Source organism: Capra hircus, chromosome 15 (assembly GCF_001704415.2).
Source record: "Capra hircus breed San Clemente chromosome 15, ASM170441v1, whole genome shotgun sequence".
In the NCBI taxonomy this organism is placed as follows: domain Eukaryota; kingdom Metazoa; phylum Chordata; class Mammalia; order Artiodactyla; family Bovidae; genus Capra; species Capra hircus.
The window spans coordinates 54,911,769-54,938,942 of record NC_030822.1 but is presented as its reverse complement, the minus strand read 5'-3'; the positions used below and the strand labels follow the sequence as shown (position 1 = coordinate 54,938,942).

General features: G+C 40.3%; 1 protein-coding gene across 1 annotated transcript; it reads right to left on the bottom strand.

Annotated features, from left to right (window-relative positions):
* BUD13 (BUD13 homolog) lies at window positions 335-26,944 on the bottom strand. The gene is made up of 10 exons (XM_018059751.1): window positions 26,739-26,944; window positions 24,692-24,785; window positions 22,792-22,876; window positions 19,092-19,820; window positions 17,148-17,452; window positions 15,207-15,312; window positions 14,709-14,847; window positions 14,222-14,406; window positions 13,900-13,981; window positions 335-741 (listed from the first exon to the last, which is right to left on the bottom strand). The coding sequence occupies exons 1-10, from the start codon at window positions 26,879-26,881 to the stop codon at window positions 648-650; spliced, it is 1,962 nt and encodes a 653-aa protein (XP_017915240.1). The 5' UTR covers window positions 26,882-26,944; the 3' UTR covers window positions 335-647.

The window sequence follows — 27,174 nt, the reverse complement described above, 5'->3', positions numbered from 1 at the left end:
CCTTAGTATTTTAACTTTCATTTAGGTAAATTCACTCTGGAATTTGTCTTTGCTTTATATGGTTTAAGGGAGATATCCAACTTTATTTTTGTCCATATAATAAGCCAATTTTCTGAGCACCATTATCCACCTCTTCCCCACTAATTTGTGACACTACCTCTATCAGATACCATGTCTCCAAATATCCATGTCCATTCCAAAGTCTAGTTTAGCAATAATTCTTATTTTCTAAATGGAATGATCTATCACTGTGAAAGTTATTACTCATCCTGCCTCCTAGATGAATGAAAAATCCAACTACCAACCCCCAAAACAGAATATCCAATTAAGAAAATTATTTTAAAAAAATAAATGTGTGTTTATTAAAAAAGGAATACCGTAACCAAGAACAAGCCCTGGGACACAGAGAAATCAACACTTCCTCTGAAAGCCAGCATCCGGCAGTGTCAGCACACCTGAGATGTATGGGTCCTTAGTCCAAATATTACGTCTCAAATATTCTTCTGTAGTCAAAATTGGCATTCAACAAGTTGCTGGTCTGTGTGGCCCTGATTATTAGCATAGACGACTGTTACAGCTGAATGTCTGTAACAGCTGCCCTATGTCCACTACCACAACCCACAGTCACTCCCACAGCCTCAAAAAAGTTACATATCCTCAACACTCCACTTGTAGGCAAGCTCCTCCACCGCCTTCTTGCTGGCAAGCCTGGCAAAGCGCTTCTGTTCAAATCCATTGGATCTGCAATCAAGAGATACTGATCAGCCAGAATCCTGAACTGAACATGTACGTTTGAAATAAAGAACTCATAATCTAATGAACAAAAAGGAAAGTGAAAATATTTAAGACATAAGCAACAGAATCAGAAAGACAAAATACATAATCCACCCTTTTATTAGTCCTTGTTCAGAGCTTTTTCCCCTCTCATTTTGACAACTGTTTCAAATATGTACCACTCTCTAAAGGTCCAACTCACTCTCAACTGATGTCTACATATTATACTTTATCCATGCATTACACAAACATTTAGTGACTTCTTATTATACTCAGTACTGTGTCATGAAAACAAGTATAACATAGCACCTGTCCTGATATACTCATAGACTAGTGGAGGAGACTGACATTTAAACAAATAACTAAAACAAAAGGCATAGGTTATGGGAGAAATATGCACTGGGTATCAAAGATGCAGAAAAGGGACCTTGCTCAGCTTGGAAGTAGGGTGGACAAGAATGATCAGGAAAGGCTTCATGGAGGGGGTCCTTATGCTAAGTCTGAAAAGACAGAGTGAAGCAAAGAGTCAGAGGGGTTAGGAGGGCATTTCAGCACACAGCACAGCAGAAGCAATGAGAGCAAAGGCACAAAAATAAGAAATGGTATGGTACACGCAAGGAACCAAAGTCCAGTTATGTGGCTGGAGCTCAAGTACAAACAGCAGCACGAGCCACAGTTAGAGAGGCAGGCAGAGGCCACAACATAGTAAGCACTACAGGACAGAATGCGAAGCTCAGATTTCACACCATGAGCAAATTCTTTTAAAAACTTTTCATTGGCATATAGCTGATTTACAACGTTGTGTTAGTTTCAGGTATACAACAAAGTGAATCAGTTATACATACACATATGAAATGAAAAATGAAATGAAAGTCGCTCAGTCGTGTCCGACTCTTTGTGACCCCATGGACTATACAGTCCATGGAGTGCTCCAGGGCAGAATACTGGAATGGGTAGCCTTTACCTTCTCCAGGGGATCTTCCCAAACCAGGGATTGAACCCAGGTCTCCCATTCATGTATCATGTATCACCTCCTCGAGGTAGCATTCATTCCCTGATCACAATCTCCCAGGGCTGAATCTAGTCTTCCTTTGTGCTCCCAAGGCACCCTGAACACCCTCTGTAGTAATACTTAGCAAGTAGCACTGAAATTATTTACTCGTCTGTCTTCTGTAGATAGAAAGTGAGTTGGTGTGCTCCAAGACCGTCTTTAACTAATTGTGAGACCCTGGCACCTAGTACACAGCTGCTTATGTTATAACGTGTGCTAAGCGTTACTGAACTGATAGGGATGACAGGTTTCCCCCTTTCTTCAGGCCTTACCTAAGGGATGAGTTGGGTGAGTAATGAAAGGCTCAGGAAGAAGTGAAGCTTATTAAGAATGGCATCATCTCCAACCTTAGAAGCATGAGCGGTGTTCTAGAGCTCAAGGAAACCACTTATTCCTCTTGCCTGAGAAATAAGTACTTAAGAGAATCAACACTACTATGATTATACAAAAGTCCTATGAATAACAAACCAAACTCTAAATAAAATCAAAAAAGCAAACTGCAAAAGAACTTACAGTGGAAAGAGCTTTAGACTAAAGAATCAGATGTCCCAGATCTTATTCCAGCCTTTTCAGGTGAGCTGAAAAACTCTAAGTAAGTTGTGAAGTTTATCAGAGGCTCAGTTTCTCTTTAAATACTGTTAAGTTAGATTAACTGACCTTATGGGTTTTTCTAACTATAACATACTATAGATTTATTCTAGAAATATTCACTTCCAAAAATAGACAAGAGTAGAAAAGGCAATGAAAGAATTAATAATCAAAAATAAAGCAAGGATGAGAAAGAAAACTAAAAAGGAAAACTCTAGGAGAAAATATGAAAAGTGTGGGATAACTACAGGGAGAGATGGAGACAAATTATACCAGTAAAAAACCAGGTCAAAGAGAGTTTCTAAGTTTTGGGTCCAGAAATTTGAAAAAAAGAAAGAAAAGAAAGAACTCAATATAGCAGGGATTATCTTTAGGGTTGCGGCTATAAAAAGATCTACTTCTGGCTACATAGCAAATGAGTATTCTGAAAAATCCTGCTACCAAAGAGCTGACATACAATATCCTGCAAACCAAAGCAGGAAACAAGCCTGAAGCCACAGCCAACCTGACAGCACCTGCCAATATCAGGAACTAGTGCTCTGGATTTAGATGGCAGCTTGAGGGACAGAAGATAGTGCCTTGGGCCCATACACAGCAGCACAGTAGATTCCAATCATGGCAGAGAACTCAAGCAGACTAACCTACTCTCAGGGAACAATTATAAAATCTGGACAAAATACAGTATGTGAAATATTTGAAGGCATGAGTGACCAAAAGCAGGCAGAACTTGAGTGGGCATTTACTGTGGGAAGAGATTTGTGAAGCTTTTCAGTGGAGGGCACTTCCCAAACTGCACAGCTCATGCAGGCAGAAGGCCACAGGCTTACTGGCTTTAGGTATGAGTGCAAAGTGGGCAGAGCAGCCAAAAAATCAGAGGCAAAATGGGAGGAAGAGACACTGAATGGGAGGAAGCTTCAAAAGGGACGAACCTCCATATCTATATACAAACTGAACCCAAATTTTTGGCTACCTGCTAACCTGTGCTCGTGCAGGGGAAACCCCAATGGGCCCACTGAAAAAGCAGCAGCTAGAAACTAAAACTGAGCAGGAATTCAGTTGCTGCCACTATGAAGGAGATAAGTGTTTGGAGTTCAAATACACTCAAGTTAACTGTCTGCTGGAATAAAAATCAACACGCCTCAAAGGAATTATTAGAATTCAAAGTCTCCACAATGTATCATTCATAATGTCCAGTATAGCATTTTTAAATGACCAGGTATGTAAACACAGTAAAATGTGATCAAACTCAAGAAAAACTACGAATAGAAACCAATGCTGAGATAACCCAAATGTTGCAATTAGCAGATAGGACTTCAAAGCACCAATTATAAATATTCTCAAAGGAAAATAAATTGATTCACAATAAATGAATAGGTAGGAAATCTCAGCAGAGAAATATGTCAAATGGAAATTCTAGAGTTGAAAAATATAATACACTAGCTGAAACAAAAAATTCAGTGTATGAGTCTAATAAGCTAAAGATGGCCGATGAGTCAATCAACTTGAAATGAGATCAATAGAAATTATTTCATCTTAAGAACAGAGAGGAAAATCATGATAGAAAAATGAGCAGGGATTCAGACAACTGTGGTATAATATCAAATAGTGGAAACAGTACAATTGGAGAAGGGAAAGTGGTTTTAAAAAAATAATAAATGGGCAAAAAAATAGCCAAATGTGAAAAACATGGACTCGTAAATCCAAAAAGCTCAACAAACTCAAAAAAGGATTAACACAAAGAAAAACTATATGTAGGTACATCACAATCAAACTGCTGAAAACCAAAGACCAGAAGAAAATTTTGAAAGCTGCCAGAGAAAACCAATATATTATAATGTGTGTATGTTGAGGTTGGGGGGAGTGGGACAATTAAACAAACTGACTTCCAACTGGAAACAATGGTGGCCAGAAAGTGATGAAAGATCTTTAAAGAGCTGTCACTGAAGTCTGGAACTGTCAATCCAGCGTTCCATGTGTTGGTTTGAAGCCTCAGGAGTTTCCTGGGTGCAATCTGAAATTGGCTCCAATACACGGAGGACAAGGAAAGACCAAAGAAAGAGACAGACCAGTCCAGATTGGCAGGTGGCAGGTTTAATAAGCAAGGGAATTTACATAAAAGGTTTTTTGTCTTGGGCAAGCCCACAAAAAAAACAGATCTCTGCACCTGCCTCTCAGAACATTAAATGTTTATATAGAGTCCTTATGGGTTCAGTCACATATTCAGTCCAGACGATCTCAACACCCTACTCTCTCAAGGCTGCGTCCTTGAAAAAGCTGCAGTATTGGAAGAGTAGGCATGATGCACATTCCAAGGACAGGGGAGAGATAAGGGCCTCCAACTGCCTGGGTCCGGTTTATGGGTCAACCAATGGTCACATCCTCTCAATAACCTCCTCCAATACTGCTAGTGAAACAATCCTTCAGAAACGAAGGTGAGAAAAAGTTCTCTGATTTAATTAACAGAACTATGCCAATGCCAACTCCTGCCTTTGATAATGTACTATGGTTATGTAAGATGTTATCACTGGGAGAAACTGGCTGAAGGGTACACTAAGAGTATATTTTTCAGGTTTTTCTGAGGCCAAGACTATTCCAAATTAAAGCTTTTAAAAAGTAAAGGTGAAATAAAGACATTTTCATTTCAACAAAACTGTATGTGTTGCCAATGGGTCTGTACTGAAGGAATATTAAAATTTCCTAATTTCTTTAAGAAAAAAAGAACAACACCAGAAATGATAACTATATGAGTAAATACTAACAACTACAATTTTTTTCTTTGGTTTTCTTAGTTTCTTTTAAAAATACACAACTGCAAAGTAAAAGTTTTACCACTGTATTATGAGATCTATTATATTTTTTAAATAACATGTACAAAAAATGTATTTTTTAATGCACAGTTTCAAAGAATAGCAAGGAGAGATAAGAAAGCCTTCCTCAGTGATCAGTGCAAAGAAATAGAAGAAAACAACAGAATGGGAAAGCCTAGAGATCTCTTCAAGAAAATTAGAGACAACAAGGGAACATTTCATGCAAAGATGGGCATAATAAAGGACAGAAATGGTATGGACCTAAAAGCAGCAGAAGATATTAAGAAGAGGTGGCAAGAATACACAGAAGAACTGTACAAAAAAGATCTTCATGACCAAATAACCATGATGGTGTGATCACTCATCTAGAGCCAGACATCCTGGAATGTGAAGTCAAGTGAGCCTTGGGAAGCATCACTACGAACAAAGCTAGTGGAGGTGACGGAATTCCAGTTGAGCTACTTAAAATTCTAAAAGATGATGCTGTAAAAGTGCTGCACTCAATATGCCAGCACATATGGAAAACTCAGCAGTGGCCACAGGACTGGAAAAGGTCAATTTTCATTCCAATCCCATAGAAAGGCAATGCCAAAGAATGTTGAAACTACTGCACAACTGCACTCATCTCACACGCTAGCAAAGTAACGTTGAAAATTCTCCAAGCGAGGCTTTAATAATACATGAACCGTGAACTTCCAGATGTTCAAGCTGGATTTATAAAAGGCAGAGGAACCAGAGATCAAATCGCCAACATCCACTGGACCATAGAAAAACCAAGAGAGTTCCAGAAAAACATCTATTTCTGCTTTATTGACTACGCCAAAGCCTTTGACTGTGCGTGTGGATCTCAACAAACTGTGGAAAATTCTTCGAGAGACGGGAATGCCAGACCACCTTACCTGCCTCCTGAGAATCTGTATGAAGGGCAAGAAGCAACAGTTAGAACCGGAATTGGAACAACGGACTGGTTTCAAATAGGGAAAGTAGTACGTCAAGGCTGTATACTGTCACCCTGCTTATTTCACTTCTATGCAGAGTACATCATGCAGAATGCTGGGCTGGATGAAGCACAAGCTAGAATCAAGACTGCTGGGAGAAATATCAATATCTCAGATATGCAGATGACACCACCCTTATGGCAGAAAGTGAAGAGGAACTAAAGAGCCTCTTGATGAAGGTAAAAAAGGAGAGTGAAAAAGCTGGCTTAAAATTCAACATTCAAAAAACTTAAGATCATGATATCTGGTCCCATCACTTCACAGCAAACAGACAGGGAAACAGTGGAAACAATGAGTTTTATTTCCTTGGGCTCAAAAATCACTGCAGATGGTGACTGCAGCCATGAAATTAAAAGACACTTGCTCCTTGGAAGAAAAGCTATGACCAACCTAGACAGCATATTAAAAAGCAGACACATTACTCTGCCAACAAAGGTCCACCTAGCCAAAGCTATGGTTTTTCCAGCAGTCATGTATGGATATGAAAGTTGGACCATAAAGAAGGCTGAATGCCAAAGAATTGATGCCTTTGAGCTGTGGTGCTGGAGAAGACATTTGAGAGTCCCTTGGACTGCCAGGAGATCAAACCAGTCAATCCTAAAGGAAATCAATCCTGAAAATTCATTAGAAGGACTGAAGTTGAAGTCAAAGCTCTAATACTTTGGCCACCTGATAAGAAGAGCCAACTCATTAGAAAACACCCTGATGCTGGGAAAGACTGAAGGCAGGAGGAGAAGGGGACGACAGAGGATGAGATGGTTGGATGGCATCACTGACTCAACGGACACAATTTTCAACAAACCCTGGGAGAGGGAGAAGGACAGGGAAGCCTGATGTGCTGCAGTCCATGGAGTTGCAAGGAGTCAGACATGACTGAGTGACTGAACAACAACATGAAAATAATAGCAACAAAAATAGATTAAGTGGAAATAATACAGTGTTGCAAGATTCTTACATTTCATGTGAAATAGAACAATTATAACTATCAGTAGGCTATGATAAGTTAAAGATATATATTGTGAATCTTACAGCAAAAACTGAAAAAAAAAAATTGCAGAGGTGTAACTAAAAGGAAAACAAACCAATTAAGGTTCAAAACTAAATCCACACACCTGAAGTCTAAAACACTGACAATATCAAATTCTGGATAGGATATGGAGCAACAGAAATCCCCACCCTTTGCAGTAATGTAAAATGATATAGCCACTTTGGAAAACAACTGGCAGTGTCTTATAAAAGTGAACGTGGTCTCAACAAAACAAAATAGCAATTGTTGGGTATTTACCCAAGTAAATTGAAAACTATCTCCACATTAAAAGCCATACACAAATGTTTATTGCAGCTTTATCCACAACGTTAAAAACCAGGAACAACCAAGATGTCCTTCAACTGGGGAATAAACAGGCTGTGGTATACCCATACAATGCAATACTCAGTGATAAACAAGGAATGAAGTACTGATTCATTCAAGAACACAGATGAATCTTAAGTGCATTTTGATAACTGCAAAAAGTCTGACTCCAGCATTGGTGGTATAGTGGTCAGCATAGCTGCCTTTCAAAAAGTCTGACTCAAAAGGTTACATACTGTATGATTCCATTCATGGTAACATTCTGGAAAAGATAAAACTACAGGGATGGAAAACAAGAGCAGAAATTGCAAGGCGTTGGTGGAGGAGGAATAAGTAACTAAAAGGTAACTTACACAGGAAATTTTAAATGATGAAACTATCCCATACAATACTAGGGTGGTGAATAAAGGACTATACTCGCTTGTCAAATCCAATAGAACTTACACCAGAAAGAGTAAACACTGATATAAGTAAATTATAACAGAAAAAAATTACCCAGGACGTCTGGGGCAGGGGAGGGGACTGATTCTTTATGTCTACACATGGAAGAACTACACATATATTCATGCTTAGATGGTAAATGAGTTTCTCATTTCTAAAGTTCTCAAGTTTGAAACTGTTTTATGTGCATCTTGGGATGAGCAAAATGAATAGTGGATGGTGGGTGCCCCTTTCTCAATGTTGGGGAGGGAATTTATAGTAAGGAAAAAAAGAAAGGTAATACTTGGTAAGAGTCAGTTACATCAGTATGAACTCATATTTATATATGCATATACATAACATACTTCCAGAGGGACACAGAAACAATTATAGATACGTGTGTATACACACATACAGACTACTATACATGCATTACTAAGCTCTGTTTGCTGAGAGGATCTAGAAGCAATGACACTCCAGTAATAATAAGCATTCTAGCAGTTATATCTTGGTTTCCAAATACCATTCTCCATTAAAAGCTGCCAGGTTTCTTAGAGAAAAGGCAATTCCTTAGAGAAAAGGCAGAGAAAACACAAGGAAGTAAAAGAACGCTCAAAAAGGAAACGGCTGGGGCAGTGAAAGGGACACCCGACATAATTTCCAGTATTCAAGGCATGGAACAAAAAAGATAACATGAGCAACAAAATAAATAACATACTAGATTACAGTACAAAGTATAACATAAAACATACATGAGTCCATACTAATATAAATAAATGACAGAACGAATAAATGGGAGGTAAAACAGATCTTCCTTACAGAAAAAATCTAAATAATACATGGAGATACCCTTCCATAGTTCTTCTGAGTATAAGCTGAACTCAGCAACTCACTTCCAGAGAAGAGAGTATAAAAGAAAAAGAAGAGTAATTTTAAAGTTGAGAAACCCGGCAAACACTCACTACCTTAACCGAGTGATTCCGGTTAACATTACTAGTGAAGTCATGTGGATATCATGTAACCCCTAAAATGACGTGATGAGAAGGACATTTCACTACTGTGGAATTCTCTGCAAAAACCCATAACATCCAGGCTAACCATTCAAAAAACATCAAACAAAGTCAATTTGAGGAACGTTTCACAAAAATACCTGACAACACCCCCACAGAACTGTTAAGGTTACAAAAAGCAAAAAGACTGAGAAACTGTTACAGAGCAGAAGAGACTGAGGAGACAGGACAACTGAGGAAACAAGTACAATATGGTATACTGAGATGCATCCGTGAGCAGAAGAAATTAATAGAAAGCTGATGAGATCCAAACAAAATCTGGTGCGTTAATAATATGCTAATGTTGGTTTCCTAGATTTGATTACTGTATCATGGTAATATGGTAACAAAATTAGATAAGGTATGTACAAGAATTGTTTGCAGATTTTATATATATATATATATATATATATATATATAAAACTATTCCAAAACAGATAGAATACAAATACTTTTTCAAAACACTGCCCCGAAATAACTGCAAAATACACATTATCTTCAAGTGCAAATGGGGCATTCACCGAGGTAAACCATATACTGGGCCACTAAACATGTCTTAACAAATTTAAAAAGATCAAAATATTATAGCATTAATTTCAAAATATTAGAGGATATTCTCTAACCTCAATGGAATTACATTGGAAATCAATAAGATATCTAGACTAGTTTAAATGTTTGGAATTCTAAAATACACTTCTAAGTAATTCATGGGTCAAAGAGTGAACCAAAAAGAAAATCAAAAAATATTTTGAACAAAATCCAACATACATTTCTGATGAAAAGACTTTCTTTAGCCAACTGGGAATAGAAATTTCTCAACTCAATAAAGGAAATTTATCCCCCCACCAAAAACTGTAGTTTACAAAATTTAAAGGTGAAAAGACTGAATTTTTTCCTCCTAAGGTTAGCAATAAGGTAAAAGATGTCTGCTCTGACTACTTCCACACAACATATGCACTGGAAGTTCTAGCTAGTATAACGGCAAGAGAAAGAAACAAAAGGCATCTGGATGGGAAAGGAAGAAATAACACTGTCTATATTCACAGAAGACACAATCCTCAAGGTTCAAAACCCGGTAGAAGCTACAAAAAGCCATTGTATGAAGTGACCTTTGCTTCAAGGCAAGTGGCTGATATAATATTGGGTTGTTGCTAATGATAAAATTGTAGCTTTTGAGCATAAATTAGAATTTTTTTAAACTTTAGCTTTGGTAATATGGTAACAAACTACCACAGATTCCTTTAGCTTCTAGTTATTTAAAGATTTTCTGTGATGAGATCAGAGTTAATGTTAGTATAATAATTATCTGATATTGTACATGAAATATGTCAACATTTGAAAGGCCTGAAAAACTCAACAAACTAATGAACAGTATATGATGCTATAAAGTCACATATGAGTAAAAGATCAAAACAAAGTAGAAAAAAAAATCAATACATTTTAATCTAACAGAATGAAAAGATTTTTGATGTGGTTTCTGATTCCATATTATAAGTAATCTTTAAGAAACTTACTGAGTTTTTGTGGAGTATTAAAAAAAACTCTAATACACCTTCCTTTCCTAACTACCTGTGTATAAAGTTGAATTTTCTTACTATATTTCAACTAAACATATTGCAACAGATTAAATCCCAATGTATTCTATTAGCCCAGACATTAATGAGAGTTGCAAAAATGCAAATCAAAGCTATTCTTCTCACATTTTCATTCAGAAAATATAATTATTTTTCTTTAAAAGCAGGGTAACTATGCTATTGTAATGGCTTTTTAAAAAGAATACTTTTAAAACTACTTAATTTCTAATAATTTGGCCTTAGAATGTGGAATGAAGCAGGGCAAAGACTAATAGAGTTTTGCCAAGAAAATGCACTGGTCATAGCAAACACCCTCTTTCAACAACACAAGACTCTACACATGGACATCACCAGATGGTCAACACCGAAATCAGATTGATTATATTCTTTGCAGCCAAAGATGGAGAAGCTCTATACAGTCAACAAAAACAAGACCAGGAACTGACTGTGGCTCAGATCATGAACTCCTTATTACCAAATTCAGACTTAAATTGAAGAAAGTAGAGAAAACCGCTAGACCATTCAGGTATGACCTAAATCAAATCCCTTATGATTATACAGTGGAAGTGAGAAATAGATTTAAGGGCCTAGATCTGATAGACAGACTGCCTGATGAATTACGGATGGAGGTTCATGACAATGTACAGGAGACAGGGATCAAGACCATCCCCAAGAAAAAGAAATGCAAAAAAGCAAAATGGCTGTCTGGGGGGGCCTTACAAGTAGCTGTGAAAAGAAGAGAAGCGAAAAGCAAAGGAGAAAAGGAAAGATATAAGCATCTGAATGCAGAGTTCCAAAGAATAGCAAGAAGAGATAAGAAAGCTTCTTCAGCGATTAATGCAAGGAAATAGAGGAAAAGAACAGAGTGGGAAAGACTAAAGATCTCTTCAAGAAAATTAGAGATACCAAGGGAACATTTCATGCAAAGATGGGCTTGATAAAGGACAGAAATGGTATGGATCTAACAGAAGCAGAAGATATTAAGAAGAGGTGGTAAGAATACACAGAAGAATGGTACAAAAAAGATCTTTACCACCCGGACAATCACGATGGTGTGATCACTCATCTAGAGCCAGACATCCTGGAATGTGAAGTCAACTGGGCCTTAGAAAGCATCACTATGAACAAAGTTAGTGGAGGTGATGGAATTCCAGTGGAGCTGTTTCAAATCCTGAAAGATGATGCTGTGAAAGTGCTACACTCAATATGCCAGCAAATATGGAAAACTCAGCAGTGGCCACAGGACTGGAAAAGGTCAGTTTTCATTCCAATCCCAAAGAAAGGCAATGCCAAAGAATGCTCAAACTACCACACAATTGCACTCATCTCACATGCTAGTAAAGTAATCCTCAAAATTCTCCAAGCCAGGCTTCAGCAATACGTGAACCATGAACTTCCAGATGTTCAAGCTGGTTTTAGAAAAAGGCAGAGGAACCAGAGATCAAATTGCCAACATCCACTGGATCATGGAAAAAGCAAGAGAGTTCCAGAAAAACATCTATTGCTGCTTTATTGACTATGCCAAAGCCTTTGACTGTGTGGATCACAATAAACTGTGGAAAATTCTTCAAGAGATGGGAATACCAGACCACCTGACCTGCCTCTTGAGAAATCTGTATGCAGGTCAGGAAGCAACAGCTGGAACTGGACATGGAACAACAGACTGGTTCCAAATAGGAAAAGGAGTACGTCAAGGCTGTATACTGTCACCCTGCTTATTTAACCTATATGCAGAGTATATCATAAGAAACGCTGGACTGGAAGAAACACAAGCTGGAATCAAGATTGCGAGGAGAAATATCAATAACCTCAGATATGCAGATGACACCACCCTTATGGCAGAAAGTGAAGAGGAACTAAAAAGCCTCTTGATGAAAGTGAAAGAGGAGAGTGAGAAAGTTGGCTTAAAGCTCAACATTCAGAAAACGAAGATCATGGCATCCGGTCCCATCACTTCATGGGAAATAGATGGGGAAACAGTGGAAACAGTGTCAGACTTTATTTTGGGGGGCTCCAAAATCACTGCAGATGGTGACTGCAGCAATGAAATTAAAAGATGCTTACTCCTTGGAAGAAAAGTTTTGACAAACCTAAATAGCATATTCAAAAGCAGAGATATTACTTTGCCGACTAAGGTCCATCTAGTCAAGGCTATGGTTTTTCCAGTGGTCATGTATGGATGTGAGAGTTGGACTGTGAAGAAGGCTGAGTGCCGAAGAATTGATGCTTTTGAACTGTGGTGTTGCAGAAGACTCTTGTGAGTCCCTTGGACTGCAAGGAGATCCAACCAGTCCATTCTGAAGGAGATCAACCCCAGGATTTCTTTGGAAGGAATGATGCTAAAGCTGAAACTCCAGTACTTTGGCTACCTCATGCGAAGAGTTGACTCATTGGAAAAGACTCTGATGCTGGGAGGTATCAGGGGCAGGAGGAGAAGGGGAAGACAGAGGATGAGATGGCTGGATGGCATCACTGACTCTATGGACGTGAGTCTGAGTGAACTCTGGGAGTTGCTGATGGACAGGGAGGCCTGGCGTGCTGCGATTCACATAGTTGCAAAGAGTCGGACACGACTGAGCGACCGAACTGAACTGAATTTCTAATATGGTAAATATTAACAGACATAACCCACATAAAACTTCCTGGAGTCCTAACTAATCTTTAAGAGTATAAAGGGGTCTTGAGATTACAAAGTTTGAGAGTCACTGTGCTACATAATAGAACAATGTCCTTTAGCAGGGAAGAGAGGGAATCTAACAGGAAGAGGCACTGACTGCAGATAGGGGCACATACAATTCACCCATGATAGCATACAGAAAGTTAAGTGTATGTGGGCACAGACGTGGGTAGGTGAAGAGATAAGGTGGTAGGGATCAGTGCGACATTACAAGTGACTCACTCCTAAGGCAGTGAAGAAAAGCTTCAAGAGCTACATTTTAAAGATACAATATACAGAAGGCTACAGACTAGCACCCATCACTCAATCCCCTCTAAACCTTAAGAGAATATCACCAGAAGTGACCAACATCAAAAAAAAGGTATCTATCTGGACCATTTCGGCTATTTACCCAGAGCTTTAAAAAGCTTTGAAAAGGGAAAGAGGAGAAAGAGGAGTGATATGAGCATGGGAAATGGGATTTGACAAACAGAAGCAAGTACACTGCACATTACTAACCTTGTGGTTAGAGCAGAGAATGAGGCAGAGTGTACAATGATTTGAGAACAGTCAGGGAAGGTTAGGGTTACAAGGAAGAGAAAACAAAACTGTAGGAAATACTCAGGCTTACCTGTCCACTCCATCCCAGCGATACCCTGGCCAGATATTGAATCTATTGGGAGGGGGCGCAGGGCCACTGTAGCGAGGTCTCACTAAAGATAGGAGAGAGAGAAAAGTTAGTTACCTACATAATTTAATTCAGAGCTGAACAGTAGTGAGGAAAAAAAATTTTATACAGAAATCTCTGATTGAGTTCAACTTAAATTCCCAAATACAAGGAATTTGAAATTATACAGGAACACCTTCTTTGCACATATTTAGTATCATCATTCTAATGATTCTCTCTCTTCACATACATCACCTCTATCTCTGATGATTCCCAGAAGGCTCACCTTTCTTATTCTTGTTCTCCTTGGCCGCCTTCTTCTTGATGAAGTTGGCCATGGGGTCCCCCTCTCTTTCCTGTTCTCTCAGCATCCGATCCAAATCTTCATCATCAATATAGCGGGCCAGAGGCTTCTGCATTTCCTTCACTGCATCCTCCACATTCTGTTGCTGCTGCCGGGTCTGGGCAAGCCTGGACAAAAAGAACCAGGAGTGTCTGCTATCCTGTGTAACATCTCTACTCTTACACTGAGATGGACCATACTGCCTCCTCTTCCTAACAGTCTATGGCAAATACTGAAAAAGGTAAACTTCCCAGAATACCAACCAGAAGTGTGAAACATGTCAGTATTGTAGGAAGCAGACTGAGCACACTGAAGCTCCCATTGCTGAAAACAGCTTTAGAGGCAGAACAATGAACTAACTGTCAGGAGAGGAGAGAAATTATTTCCTCCAGTAACTGCAGTCTTGTGTGCCTTTCAGTGGCTCTCTTACCCTTTGCCCCACTGAGCATACAGCTCTTCTCTCTTCGAGTCCTTCTCTGCTTTTCGCCTCTGCTCTAAACGTTCCAGTTTCAAATTCCTCTTACGACCAGACTTATCTCGAAATACAGTTTCAGCATGTTGGAATTCAGCTGCAAAGGAAAAGTACACTTTTAAAGATAAACGAAAAGGTGTCAAAATCAGAAATAACATTCTAACAGCTGAAGTCAACCAATTAGTGTTCTGATGCAGGATAAGAACTTTCACAGCCAGACCACAAGTAGTCCTTACCAACATCTAAGTGCATACTGGTGATGATTCTGAAAATTAACATTTTTTAAGAAGGAAAAGATTCACTTGAACCCAATGAGAAGTTAAAACAAAGCAGAAAACCAGAACTGAAATTTGATAGCAATTAAAATTTTTAAATATCAGGTAAATTAGCTATATATTTTTTTAAAAGTAAAAGCTACATAAGCCTCAACTGGTCTCTGCACTTTCACGTTTTTACCTTCAAACGCCATGGTCTCTTGGTCCCGTTTCCTGAGCTCCTGCTGCTCTCGCTGTATGTCAGTTAACACCAACCCAGTTTTAGCCCCAGAGTACATGTGCGCAGCCTATGCAACGGAAAAGGGAGCATCCAGCATTAATGAGACAATGTGGCAACAGGCCCCGTGGTGTACAGTTACGTCTGAGGATCAGCAATTACCAAACCAAAAACACTACCTTCTATTCTCAGTATCAACCATAGGATTGGCAAAATAGAAGATATAAAACTGAATTTCATGGAAAATTAACAGTACTGCTAAGTTTAAGTGCAAACAGAAACACAAACCAACAATCTACTAAAGGGAAGGCTGAAAAAGGTTAAACTTTTAGTCGTTCAGTCATGTCCAACTCTTTGTGACCCCATGGACTGTAGCCTGCCTGGTTCCTCTGTCCATGGAATTCTCCAGGCAAGAATACTGGAGTGGGTAGCCATTCCCTTCTCCAGGGAATCTTCCCCACTCAGGGATCAAACCCGGATCTCCTACACTGCAGGCAGATTCTTTACCATCTGAGCCAAAGGGCAGGCTAAGCATCTGTATTTCTGACTTTTCAGCATATAAATTGCATACATGAAGACTCTCAGGTCACCTGATCAGAAACCTCTATCAAGCTCTGAGCCCTTCAGTAGAGATCAGCACTGATAAAATATTCCATTTAAATCACAAAGTCAAGCAAACCTATCAATTTCAAACCTGAAATTGTGGCTATATGTCAGGATAATGACAAGATATGACCAAATCCAACCTTTTTACTAAAACCCACCCTGTATCAAAATAACAAACCACCCCACAATCGATGTATATAAATTATATCCTAATATCCTTAAGCAATGTGCTAGGTACTTCCCTGGAAGTCCAGTGGTTTTCAACCCTTGGCTGGGGAACTGAATAAAGATTCAGCATACCATGCGACATGGTCAAAAAAAAGCAATGTGCTAAATCTGATTCATATTAAATTGTCCGTGGACTAAGCAGATACATAAAAAAGACACTGGGTCCAGCTGAAACACTGACCTCAGTCCGTTCCCTACATCCTGGGTTAGGGACTGACTGGTTCCTACCAGGACTACACGGACTACAGAGGAGTCTGTGTCGTCCCGAAAAGTCTGTGTTGAGGTAACATGGACATCACAGCCTCTTTCTTAACCAACTCACTGGAATAAGAGTTCTTTTTTTGTTTTTGGAATAACATTTCTGTACTAGTACTGGTGTTCTTTACAACACAATTACTTGGGGTTCATGTGGATTTTGTTAAGTCAGCCTTCATCGCAGATTTAAAATAATACAAAACTCTTACTTCCCAGGCGATATGATTTTTAAAGTCATTTTATATTTTAAATGCCTCTCTTTAAGCTCTGGATACACAGACCTACAGTCCAATTTATAATAGTAAATGGCTTACACTAAATGGTTACTTTGTCCCAGGCCCTGGGCTAAGAGTTTTACTTACACTACCACATTTAATTCTCAAAAGAACCTGAAGTATGTACTACTATCACCTATATTTTAAAGATGAGGAAACTGAGGTTTAGAGATATTATGCATCTTGCTCAAATCTCACATAAGAAGTAGAATTCCATGTGTGATCTGTTTGATACAAAGTTCGTGATCCTAGGTCCACTCTGTAAACTACGTTCTCAGTTTGTTCATAAAAAATAGGAAGTTTTGTTTAAGCTATTAAAATGAGATTTGTGGAACTGAGAGAACATAAAGGCAAATGCTATTTAGGAAATCTGCTCCTTGCAAGTTCCCCTGGGCTGAGTTAGACAGTCTTGCCTTCAGAGAGAAGAAAAGCGCTCTAGAGGTCCTGTGAGCTAGATTTCTCTGGCTTGGATCTCTGAGACCTGTACAGAGCTAGGAGATGAGTTACTCCAAACCAAGACATGGCTCCTGAAAATTCTTACCTTCTTTCCCAGAGGCTGGCTCCTTCGAGGTGGAGACAGATCAGAATCAGAAGATTTGGCCCTCTGCTTTCTCCTTGGTGGAGAGAGGTCAGAATCAGAGCTCTGATGCCTAGGTCTATTCCGCGGAGGTGACAGATCGGAATCGGAATCCTGGGGCCCTGAACTCTGTTTGTGCCGTGGAGGAGAAAGATCTGAATCAGAGGTTTTCCTACTGTCCCCTGGGTAGGAAGAAGAGTCCAATGTGTGACTCTGATGTTTCCTGGGTGGAGAGCTTGTGTGATGTTTCCTATGGGTGGGGGAAGAGCCTAGAAATTGAAGAGTAAAGATTTTAATCCCCTTGGCAGAATCTAAAAAATAATGTACCAGGCTAATGTTCAACATTCATTTAGTCCTCTTGTGAGGAACTATCACTAACCTAAACATAAGTATAAATGACAAGGGGGAAGAGCAAAGTCAGAGATAACTTTTAAAACCAATGGGTGCGGTTCTATTCCCAAGTTACTAGTTACTAGCACTAGTTACTGTGACTAGCACAAGAAATCTCAACATCCTCATCTGTGCCCTATTTACCCACACACAGAGTGGCCAAAACAAACTGAACTCAGGGCTCAGTGGCGTTGTTAGTCGCTCAGTCGTATCCGACTCTTTGAAACCCCATGGACTGTGGTCCTCCAGGCTCCTCTTCCATGGAATTTTCCAGGCAAGAATACTGGAGTGGGTTGCCATTCCCTTTTCCAAGGGATCGTCCTGATCCAGGGATTGAACCCAAGTATTCCACACTGCAGGCAGATTCTTTTACTATCTGAGCCACCCAGGAAGCCCTAGCAAGTTAAGATGACCTAGAATATATTAGAATATATTCTGGGTTTCCCTGGTGGCGCAGATGGTAAAGAATCTGCCCGAATGCAGGAGACCCAGGTTTGATCCCTGGGTCAGGAAGATACCCTGGAAGAGGAAGTGACAACTCACTCCAGTATTCTACTGGAGAATTCATGGACAGAGGAGCCTGGTGGGCTACGGTCAGAAAGAGTCAAACACAAGTGAGTGACTAACACACACACACAGAATATATTCTGAGGTCTTCTGACTAAAACATAACAATGTATTTGAATTAAAAACTAAAGCAGTACCTAGGGACAAACGATGGAGCAAACAAATTTCATCGCACAGGTGAGCTGTAGACATAGGCATCACAAATCACCTCCCCCAAAGGCAATCTGCAATACCTATCAACAGTCCTATAAGCAAAGAACCCCCCTGAGCCAGTAAATCAATTTCTACTTTGTACCCTAGGAAACGTATCTTGAAGCACTTCAATTCCCAGAAAGTCTATCTAGAAATAGATACAGAAATCCAGAACAGAGCAACAGTTTGTGTATAAGGATGTTCATTACAGAATTACAGAGGAAAAGGTTTAGAAATAACCTAAAATATGCAATATTAGGGGAATGGTTACTGGAACACCAACAAAAACTATATTAACAAAGAGATATTTTATGACTCAGGAAAGATAATGCTAAGTGAAAAAAGCAAGCAAGATTACACATGCAATATTTACTTACTGCCTAGACACGTCCGAACTGCATCAAAAATTATTAGAAAAGAAGACTAAAAGAACACTGGCTACAAGAGAGAGACTGCCTCTGACTGGACTGAATTGTGTGTGATCCTTTTCTGCATTTCTATACATTCCAAAGTTTCTGCAACAAACGTAGTATTTTCATGAGGTGGGGAAAATGAACAAAAATATATATATATAAACTTCTACCCTACTACTGTTAATTTTTAACTCTCTTCAGCCCAATCTCTCACTATTTCCCTCCAGTTTTTAAAACTCCAAAGCTCCATTCTCATTTCTAAAGACCACAAATACCTAGTAAAGCAACTAAAAGATCCAAAAGAAAGCACTCTAGGAACAAGTCCCTCTCATGGACAAATGCTCACCTTTAGAATCATGTTGCTTACTTCCAACATGGGATATTGCCTGCTTTTTTCGTGAAGGAGAGAGGTCTGAGTCATACTCATATTTGCTATTCTTTGGGAGTGATGGATGAGAAGGTCCTGGCCCCTTCCAATGTGGAGAAGTTTTGCTAGAGCTTTCTGGGGCTTCACTGCTTTTGGTTCTGAGCAGTGAGTGAGGAACATTAGCAGCCAAGTCAGTGGAATTATGATGGGCCCTCCTGAGCTGTGATCTATCCACAGAGTCAAGAGTCCTTCTAGGTTGAGCTGTGTCAGGGGAGCAATTACGGGCCCTTCTGGCAGGAGAGAGATCTGAGAAACTGTGGTAGGTCCTCCTAGGAGGAGATGAATCTGGGGTGTCATGACGGGTCCTTCTAGGAGGAGATGGATCTGGAGTATCATGACGAACCTTCCTCGGAGGGGAAGAATCCGGAGTGTCATGACGAACCTTCCTAGGAGGAGATGAATCCGGGGTGTCATGACGGGCCTTCCTAGGAGGAGATGAATCCGGGGTGTCATGACGAACCTTCCTAGGAGGAGATGGATCCGGGGTGTCATGACGAACTCTTCTAGGAGGAGATGGATCCGGCGTGTCATGACGAACTCTTCTAGGAGGAGATGGATCTGGGGTGTCGTGACGAACCTTCCTAGGAGGAGATGACTCCGGGGTGTCATGACAGAACTGTCTGAGTGAGGGTATATCTTCACTCTGGCCTAAACACAAATAGCAAAGAATCAGATTCCCACAAATGCTCTGCCACCCCTACAACCAAAGTTTCAAAAAACACCCCAGCAGGATACATCTCAAAACTACTAAGAAAGCCCAAAAGGTATGCACAGCTACTTCAGGGCAGTAAAGTAGCACTCATGAATATCCTAAGAAAAACCACTCACGTTTGCCTAACAGGTCATAATCTGCAAGGCACTTTAAATGTATTTTTCATGTTGTATCTTGTTAGGCAAGCAGGGCAGGTACCCTTGTTTTACAGACATGAAAACAGAGACCCTAAGAAGCTGAGTGGTTTCCTACCTAGGGGTCACTGCTACTAAAATGAAGAGACAGGCTAGAACCCTGACCTTCTAATCCCAATCCAGTGCTCTTCCCCAAACCTTATTTGTATGGAATTCTCCATGAGAAGCTCCCACTGATATCTAACTTAGGCAATTCAGTTTGCACCCACTCTTCTCTCAAAAGGCAACCTGAATAATTCCATGCCACATCAAAACGAAATCCTGTGAGCTATTTAATCCATGCCATTGTGCTCCTTATCAAAAGCAGCAAGAGCACCAGAAAGAAAGAAGGATCAGCACTTTATGATCACCTGCTGCATGCCCATGTCTATACAGATTATTTCACTTAATTCGCACAACAAGCCTAGGAGATAAATATTGTTCTCTTCATATTATAGATGAAGAAGCTGATACCCAGAAAGACTAAGTAATTTGCCAAAATCATACAGTTAGTAAGTGGTGAAATGAATATCCAAATCCAGACCTGTGTGACTCCAGAGTCCACAATCTTTAAAATGGAAACAGTTTGAGACTTTTGATATCCAAAGACATAACAGAATGAAATGTTTATAGCAAATCCAGAGAGTGACAAAATCCAGTTTCTCTTCTTCTATCTCTTATCCCTGAGCTCCCTAAGCAAATATAAACTACTAAAACTTGGGTGAGATCCAATGAATATTTGTTAATGGGTGAATTAAAAAGTCACCTCCTTTACTTTGGAGAATAGGCTCCTCTCACCAGAATCCACCCTTCAAAGAAAAGTAAAGATACCTGTAGGGTGTATGCATGCGAGTTAAGTTGTTTCAGTCATGTCCAATTCTTTGCAACCCTATGGACTGTAGCCTACCAGGCTCCTCTGTCCATGGGATTCTCCAGGCAAGAATACTGGAGTGGGTTGCCGTGCCCTCCTCTAGGGGACCTTTCTTCCTGACCCAGGGATCGAACCTGCATCTCTTGTTTCCTGCATGGCAGGAAGGTTCTTTACCACTTGTGTCACCTGGGAAGTACCTGACAGTAAATCTAATTCACATGGTTGATAAATCCCCCTGTAATATTTATAAAAAGCTGGAGGTATAACCCTCCTGGACTTCAGACTATACTACAAAGCTATAATAATCAAAACAGCATGGTCCCAGTACAAAAAGAGGAATATAGATCAATGGGACAGAACAGAGAGCCAGAGATACACCCCTATACCTATGGTCCATTAATCTATGACAAAGGAGGCAAGAATATATAATGGAGAAAAGACAGTCTCTTCAATCGGTGGTGCTGAGAAAACTGGACATGCATGCAGAACAATAAAATGAAAACATTCCCTCACACCATATATAAAAATAAACTCAAATGGTTCAAAAACCTAAATGTAAGCCCTAAAACTACAAAACTAGTAAGAATAAATATAGGCGGAACATTCTTTGACATAAATCATAACAGTATTTTCTTGGCTCAGCTTCCTTAGGTAAAAGAAATATAAGCACAAATAAACAAATGGGACCTAATTACACTAAAAGCTTTTCCACCACAAAGGAAACTACCAACAAAATAAAAGACAAGCATACAGAATGGGAGGAAATATCTGCAAATGAAGCAACCAACAAAAAATAAAACCCAACCCAATCAAAAAATGGGCAGAAGACTTAAATAGACATAATTCCAAAGAAGACATACATATGGCTAATAGGCACATGAAAAGATGCTCAACATTGCTCATTATTAAAGAAATATAAATCAAAACCACAATGAGGTAACTTTCACTGCAGGGGAGCATGGGGCTGACCCCTGGTCAGGGAACTGAGATTCTGCAAGTCATGCAGCATGACCGAAAAAAGGAATACAAGATATTTTTTTCTTAATTACTAATAAATGTTGGAGAGGATATGGAAAAAAGGGAACCCGAGTGTAAACTGGTGTAGTCACTATGGAAAACAGTATAGAGGTTCCTTGAAAAACCAGAACAGAACTACCATGTGATGGAGCAATTCCACTCCTGGGTATACATCTGGGAAAAATAAAAAACACTAATTTAAAAAGATATATGCATCCCAGTGTTTACAGCAGCACTATTTCTATAGCCAAGACATGGAAACAACTCAAGTGCCCAGCAAGACACAACTTTTGGTTTAAGAAGTTGTGGGATACACATACACACACACACACACACACACACATACACACACACGAATATTCTTCAACCACGAAAAAGACTGAGATATTGCCGTTTGTAGCAACATGGATGGACCTAGAGAATATTATACTAAGTGAAGTCAGACAGAAAGATAAATATTATATGACAGATTTTACATGTAGAAACTAAAAAATAACACAAATGAATCTGTATACAGAACAGAAACACACTTATGATTACCAATGGGGAAGGGGGAAGGAATAACTTAGGAGTATGGGATTAACATATACAAACCACTACACATAAAATAGATAAGCCATTAGGAATTACTATACAGGCCAGGGAACTATATTCAATATCCTAGAATAACTTATATGAAAAATTATCCAAATATATATATACACACACATAACTGACTTTGCCATATACCTAGAACTAACACGATATTGTAAATCAGCAATACTTTAATTTTAGAAAAAAGAAAAAAAAGATAAAAGTCTTCCCCTATTAATGAGAAATTCAGATTTATCTGTTACTGGAACTCACTCCCCAGAAGCTTCCATTTAGCACTGGAACGAAAGGCTTCCATCTGCTTTACCTCTTCTGGCCGCTCATCCACAAACTCAGCCACCTGTGGAAGTGAGAACAACATTTTAAGGAAATCCACAGGACCCAGCCAAGTTGCAGTGCTATCTGAAGAACCTGAAGCTATGACGATTCCACTCCTAACAATACATGGCTCACAAAGACTCAAAACAGCCCTGAAGAAACAGATAATGGTCCTCAGTTACGTGTGCTCCATAAACATGTGAATGTCACTGAATGGTTTAATTATAGATCTTTCTCGGACTCATCAATTTCCCTCCAGATGTTCATTTCTTTTATTACAAACCTTGTTATTAACCTGCCTGGTATAACAACTGCCACTCAAAGTTAAAAGCTAAACTCCTTTTACCTGTCTTCCACTCCATTCAGAGTAAAAACACAGGCAGGGTTCCTGTCATACTTATCATTCATTAAGGAATCTGGACTCCTCATGAACGCTTTACAGTAGATCACAATGATAGTTTTTCTAGAATCCCACCAAAAGAAGTCATTAAAATGTACAAAGACTCATAGAATCTTTAGAGCATAAGACCATATTTCCTATTACCCCAATTCCCAGATAAATCTGGAACTTCCCTACAGTATCCTTGTTAAATGATCACTCACGTAGTCCCTCCTGACAGAATCAATTCACTGACAGGGAACTCACGTTACTAGGTGGTCCGCTATATCTGGGGGCTAGAAAGTTCCTCATTGTATTGGACCCGTATCTACCTTCCTGTAACTCCTATCGAGTTACAGGCCTCTGATGCAAATGATCCTCTTTCCCCATGACAGACCTGCAGCTATGAGCAAAGCACTGGTTTGCGCTTTACTTATATGATCTCACTCAGTCTTCACAGAAGCCCTGCAAAGAAAGGCTCCACGCTACCAAGAGCAAGTTATGGCTCAGAGATGTAACCATCTCCTTTCCACCTTGTTTCGCAGCAATTCTGAGCAGAAGTCCCATGGCCATACCAATGCTAACTTATTTACCTATGCTTTTGACCACCTGGCTCTTACTTATCCTTCAAAACTCAATTCAGGTATCTCCATCCTTCAAGGAATCTCCCATCTTCATGGGCTAAACAATGTGCTCCCTCCCTTGGGTTCTAAGAGCACTTGGCACGCATGTGAGGGGCTTCCCCACTGGCGCAGCTGGTAAAGAATCCACCTGCGATGCAAGTGATACAGGAGACACAGTTTAATCCCTGAGGCAGGAATACCCCTGGGGAAGGAAATGGAAGCCCACTCCAGTATTCCTGCCTGGGAAATCCAGGGACAGAGGAGCCTGGCGGGCTACAATCCATGAGGTCGCAAAAGAGTCAGACACAACTTAGAGACTAAATAACAATAATGTATGTACACTATATCTCCGACACTCATCATACTGCTGAAATTATTTGAAACTCCGTCTCCCATTCTAAGGGTACGACCTCTAAAGTATAAACACTATATTCTATTAATCTACATATCTGCTATACCTAGGCAAAAGTATACAATTTTAAAGTTTAGTTTAATCAGTAAATAAAAGGAGCAAATAACGCTTCCTTTCACTGAAACTAAACAGTGTTTTTAAGGTAAGTTCCAACAAATTGAACCATGGCTAATTCTAATCATGACTCTTTATCACTGACACTGAGGAATCTTTGTGATCAGTTCCCACTTCTAGACAGATGGAGCCCTCCATATACAAAGACTGTATATAGGCATCATCAAAGAGAACTATTTTAAAATAGCTCCTGGAAAATGTCACCTCTTCTCTGACCTTAACTTTCCTCCTTACTATCTACCCTGCATTGGGAGCCGAGATTAAGAGGCTTGCATTTCAAAGTCCTCAGAGCCTCAAAAAGATACACACCACAGGCAAATCTCCATCATCTTCCTCTTCCTCCTTTTCTGCTTTAGTGGTTGAGATAGATGTCCAGCTCACGTCATCATCCACAATTCGCATTCTAAAGGTGAAAAACAAAAGACCAAAACAAGAAGAATCATTCTTGGGTAACAGCCTACAAACATTCATCTCTGGTTTTAGGCTAAAGTTCAAAATCCTACAAGATCCTATGGTCCATTCTTTGCCAATATGGCCAGTTTCATCTTGCACCACTGTCTCCTCAATTCACTACTCACTAGTCAACTTCTGATGCCTAGAATAAGCCAAATTCCTTTCCATATCAGTTTCACATATTTAGTTCCTTCCCTCTGCCTAACCTACTCTTCTTATTCTTTACTGGGAAAGTCTTAGTCATTCTTAAAATCCTAGCATATATATAAATTCCTTGAGCAGACCTTACAAAACTATTCCCCTCACCTCTCCCAACTAAGAAACCGTTACACATTCTTGGAGTACTTTCATTTATCACAAAGGAAATAAACCAACTAGTTGCATAATTAGTTGTTTAAAGACTATATCCCCATTAAACTATAAGCTCCGTCAAAGTAGGGACAGTGATATCTCATTCACAGTGATAGCCTCACTGTGATAGATGAAGTACTCAATAAATGTTTGTTACACGGATCAACTATGGATGAGTTCAAAGAATAATGACTGCCATGACGTAAACCATTATTACTAACAGTTATTATTTGAAAAGCCAGATTACTAATCACAACAACCATTTAACATAAGTGATATAATTCAATATTACTCTGACTTTAAAGATGAAAACACTGAGGCTTAGAGAGATGAAATACCTTGTCCAAGGCCACACAACTCATAAAGTGGCACAGCTAGGGCTGAAAGACTGATCAATGTTACTTCAAAATTCAAGACAATTTCACTACAAGGCACTGCCTCCAGAAAATCCACACAAGTCAGAGGGGTCAGAAGACAGCAAGAATAACGCAACAACCAAAGAGTTAACTAACTAAATCGGTTAGTTCTTTGGAACTATTTGACTTTACAGAGTATATTAGTTTCTTAGAGCTGCCTAACAAAGGACCACAAGCTGAGTGGCTTAAAACAACAGAAGTCTATTCCCTCACAGTTCTGGAGACTTCAAGTCTGAAATCAAGCTGTGTGCAAGGCAATGTCCACCAAGAAAGGCTCCAGGGAAAGATCTTTCCTTGACTCTTCCAACTTCTGGTAGCCTCTGTCAGCTGCATAAATCCAGTCCAGCCTCAGCCTCCCATCTTCACCTCGGAAGTTTTCCCTCTAAGCCTGTTTCTGTATCCAAATTTCTCTTTTCTTAAAAGGACACCAGTTTATACGGGACATCTTAACTAATTGTATGTGCAAAGACCCTACTTATAAATAGTGTCACATGCTAAGGTTCTGGTTTGGAGGGGAGGGACAATACTCAACCCAGTACTCTAGGCCACAGAAGTTTTCTCGTTTGAAAAGCGGAGATAGCAAAAATATTTACTTCTTAAATACTGTTATGACTCTCAAATAAAATCAGGTCTAAAGTACTTACAATGTTACCAGGCACATGACGAGAACGGTATAAACGTTAGTTGTTATTGTTGACAGTACCAAGAGTAACAGGAAGTGAGCATAGGTCGCGACCAGAGTCCTCGGCTTAGGCGAACCCGCACGGGCAGGTTCCGGCCGCTAATATACCAGCACAGAGCCTTGGGATTCGTTTCACCTTTATTCTCAGGAAACAGTATCCACTCTCTGAGGGAGAACGGAATGCTACAAAGGCGGGAAAAGACTAATAAAAGTCACACACTGAACACACTGAGATACTGCCTGAGATACTCCGGCCTGAACACACTGGAGATACTGCCCAGGGGCGCGAGCGGCGGCCTGAGGGCTCCGAGCCCAGGCAGGGTCAGGCGAGCCGGCAGGGGCGCGGGGCCTCCGGGGCCGCCGGCGAGGAGCCCAGCAAGCGCCGGGCGAGGGCGGAGCGGGAAGGTGAGGGGCGGCGGGCCGCGCGGACCCCACCCTGCCAGGGCCAACTCACCCCTTGCCGCCGGCCCCGCTGGGCTTCGGCCGCTTTTTGCGACGCTTGCGGCCGGACTCAGGGCCCCCGTCGACGCCGGCATCTGCCCCAGACAGGTAACGCTTCAGGTACTCGGCCTTGGAGAGCGGTGGAGCTGCCGCCATGGCAGCGGAGGGAGACGGGTCAGGGCTGGGGACAAAACTGTTGAACGCGAAACGGAACAGCGGCGAGCCGGGGGCGGGGCCAGGGCCGGAAGTGACGGTGTGTTTGGAAGTGCTGGGCAGACTTGTGCGAGTCTCGGAAACTTGGAGGACTGAAGAACAGGAACACGCACAATTCTGGGGCCCACTCTACATCCCCTCTGACCCGGCAATTTCTCTTCGTCCTTCCATCTGCTCAAACAACTGTGCAGCAAGTGCTGTAGTTGTCGCGAGGATACATCCATGACTCCAATAAG

What these genes read in the sequence shown, in the direction of transcription:
- BUD13 (XM_018059751.1), bottom strand. Translation starts at nt 26,881, where the DNA reads ATGGCGGCAGCTCCACCGCTCTCCAAGGCCGAGTACCTGAAGCGTTAC. An exon ending in AGAGACCATGGCGTTTGAAG is followed by an intron (nt 14,848 to 15,206) that starts GTAAAAACGTGA and finishes TTTCCTTTGCAG; the next exon opens with CTGAATTCCAACATGCTGAA. An exon ending in CGCTGGGATGGAGTGGACAG is followed by an intron (nt 742 to 13,899) that starts GTAAGCCTGAGT and finishes TCTTGATTGCAG; the next exon opens with ATCCAATGGATTTGAACAGA.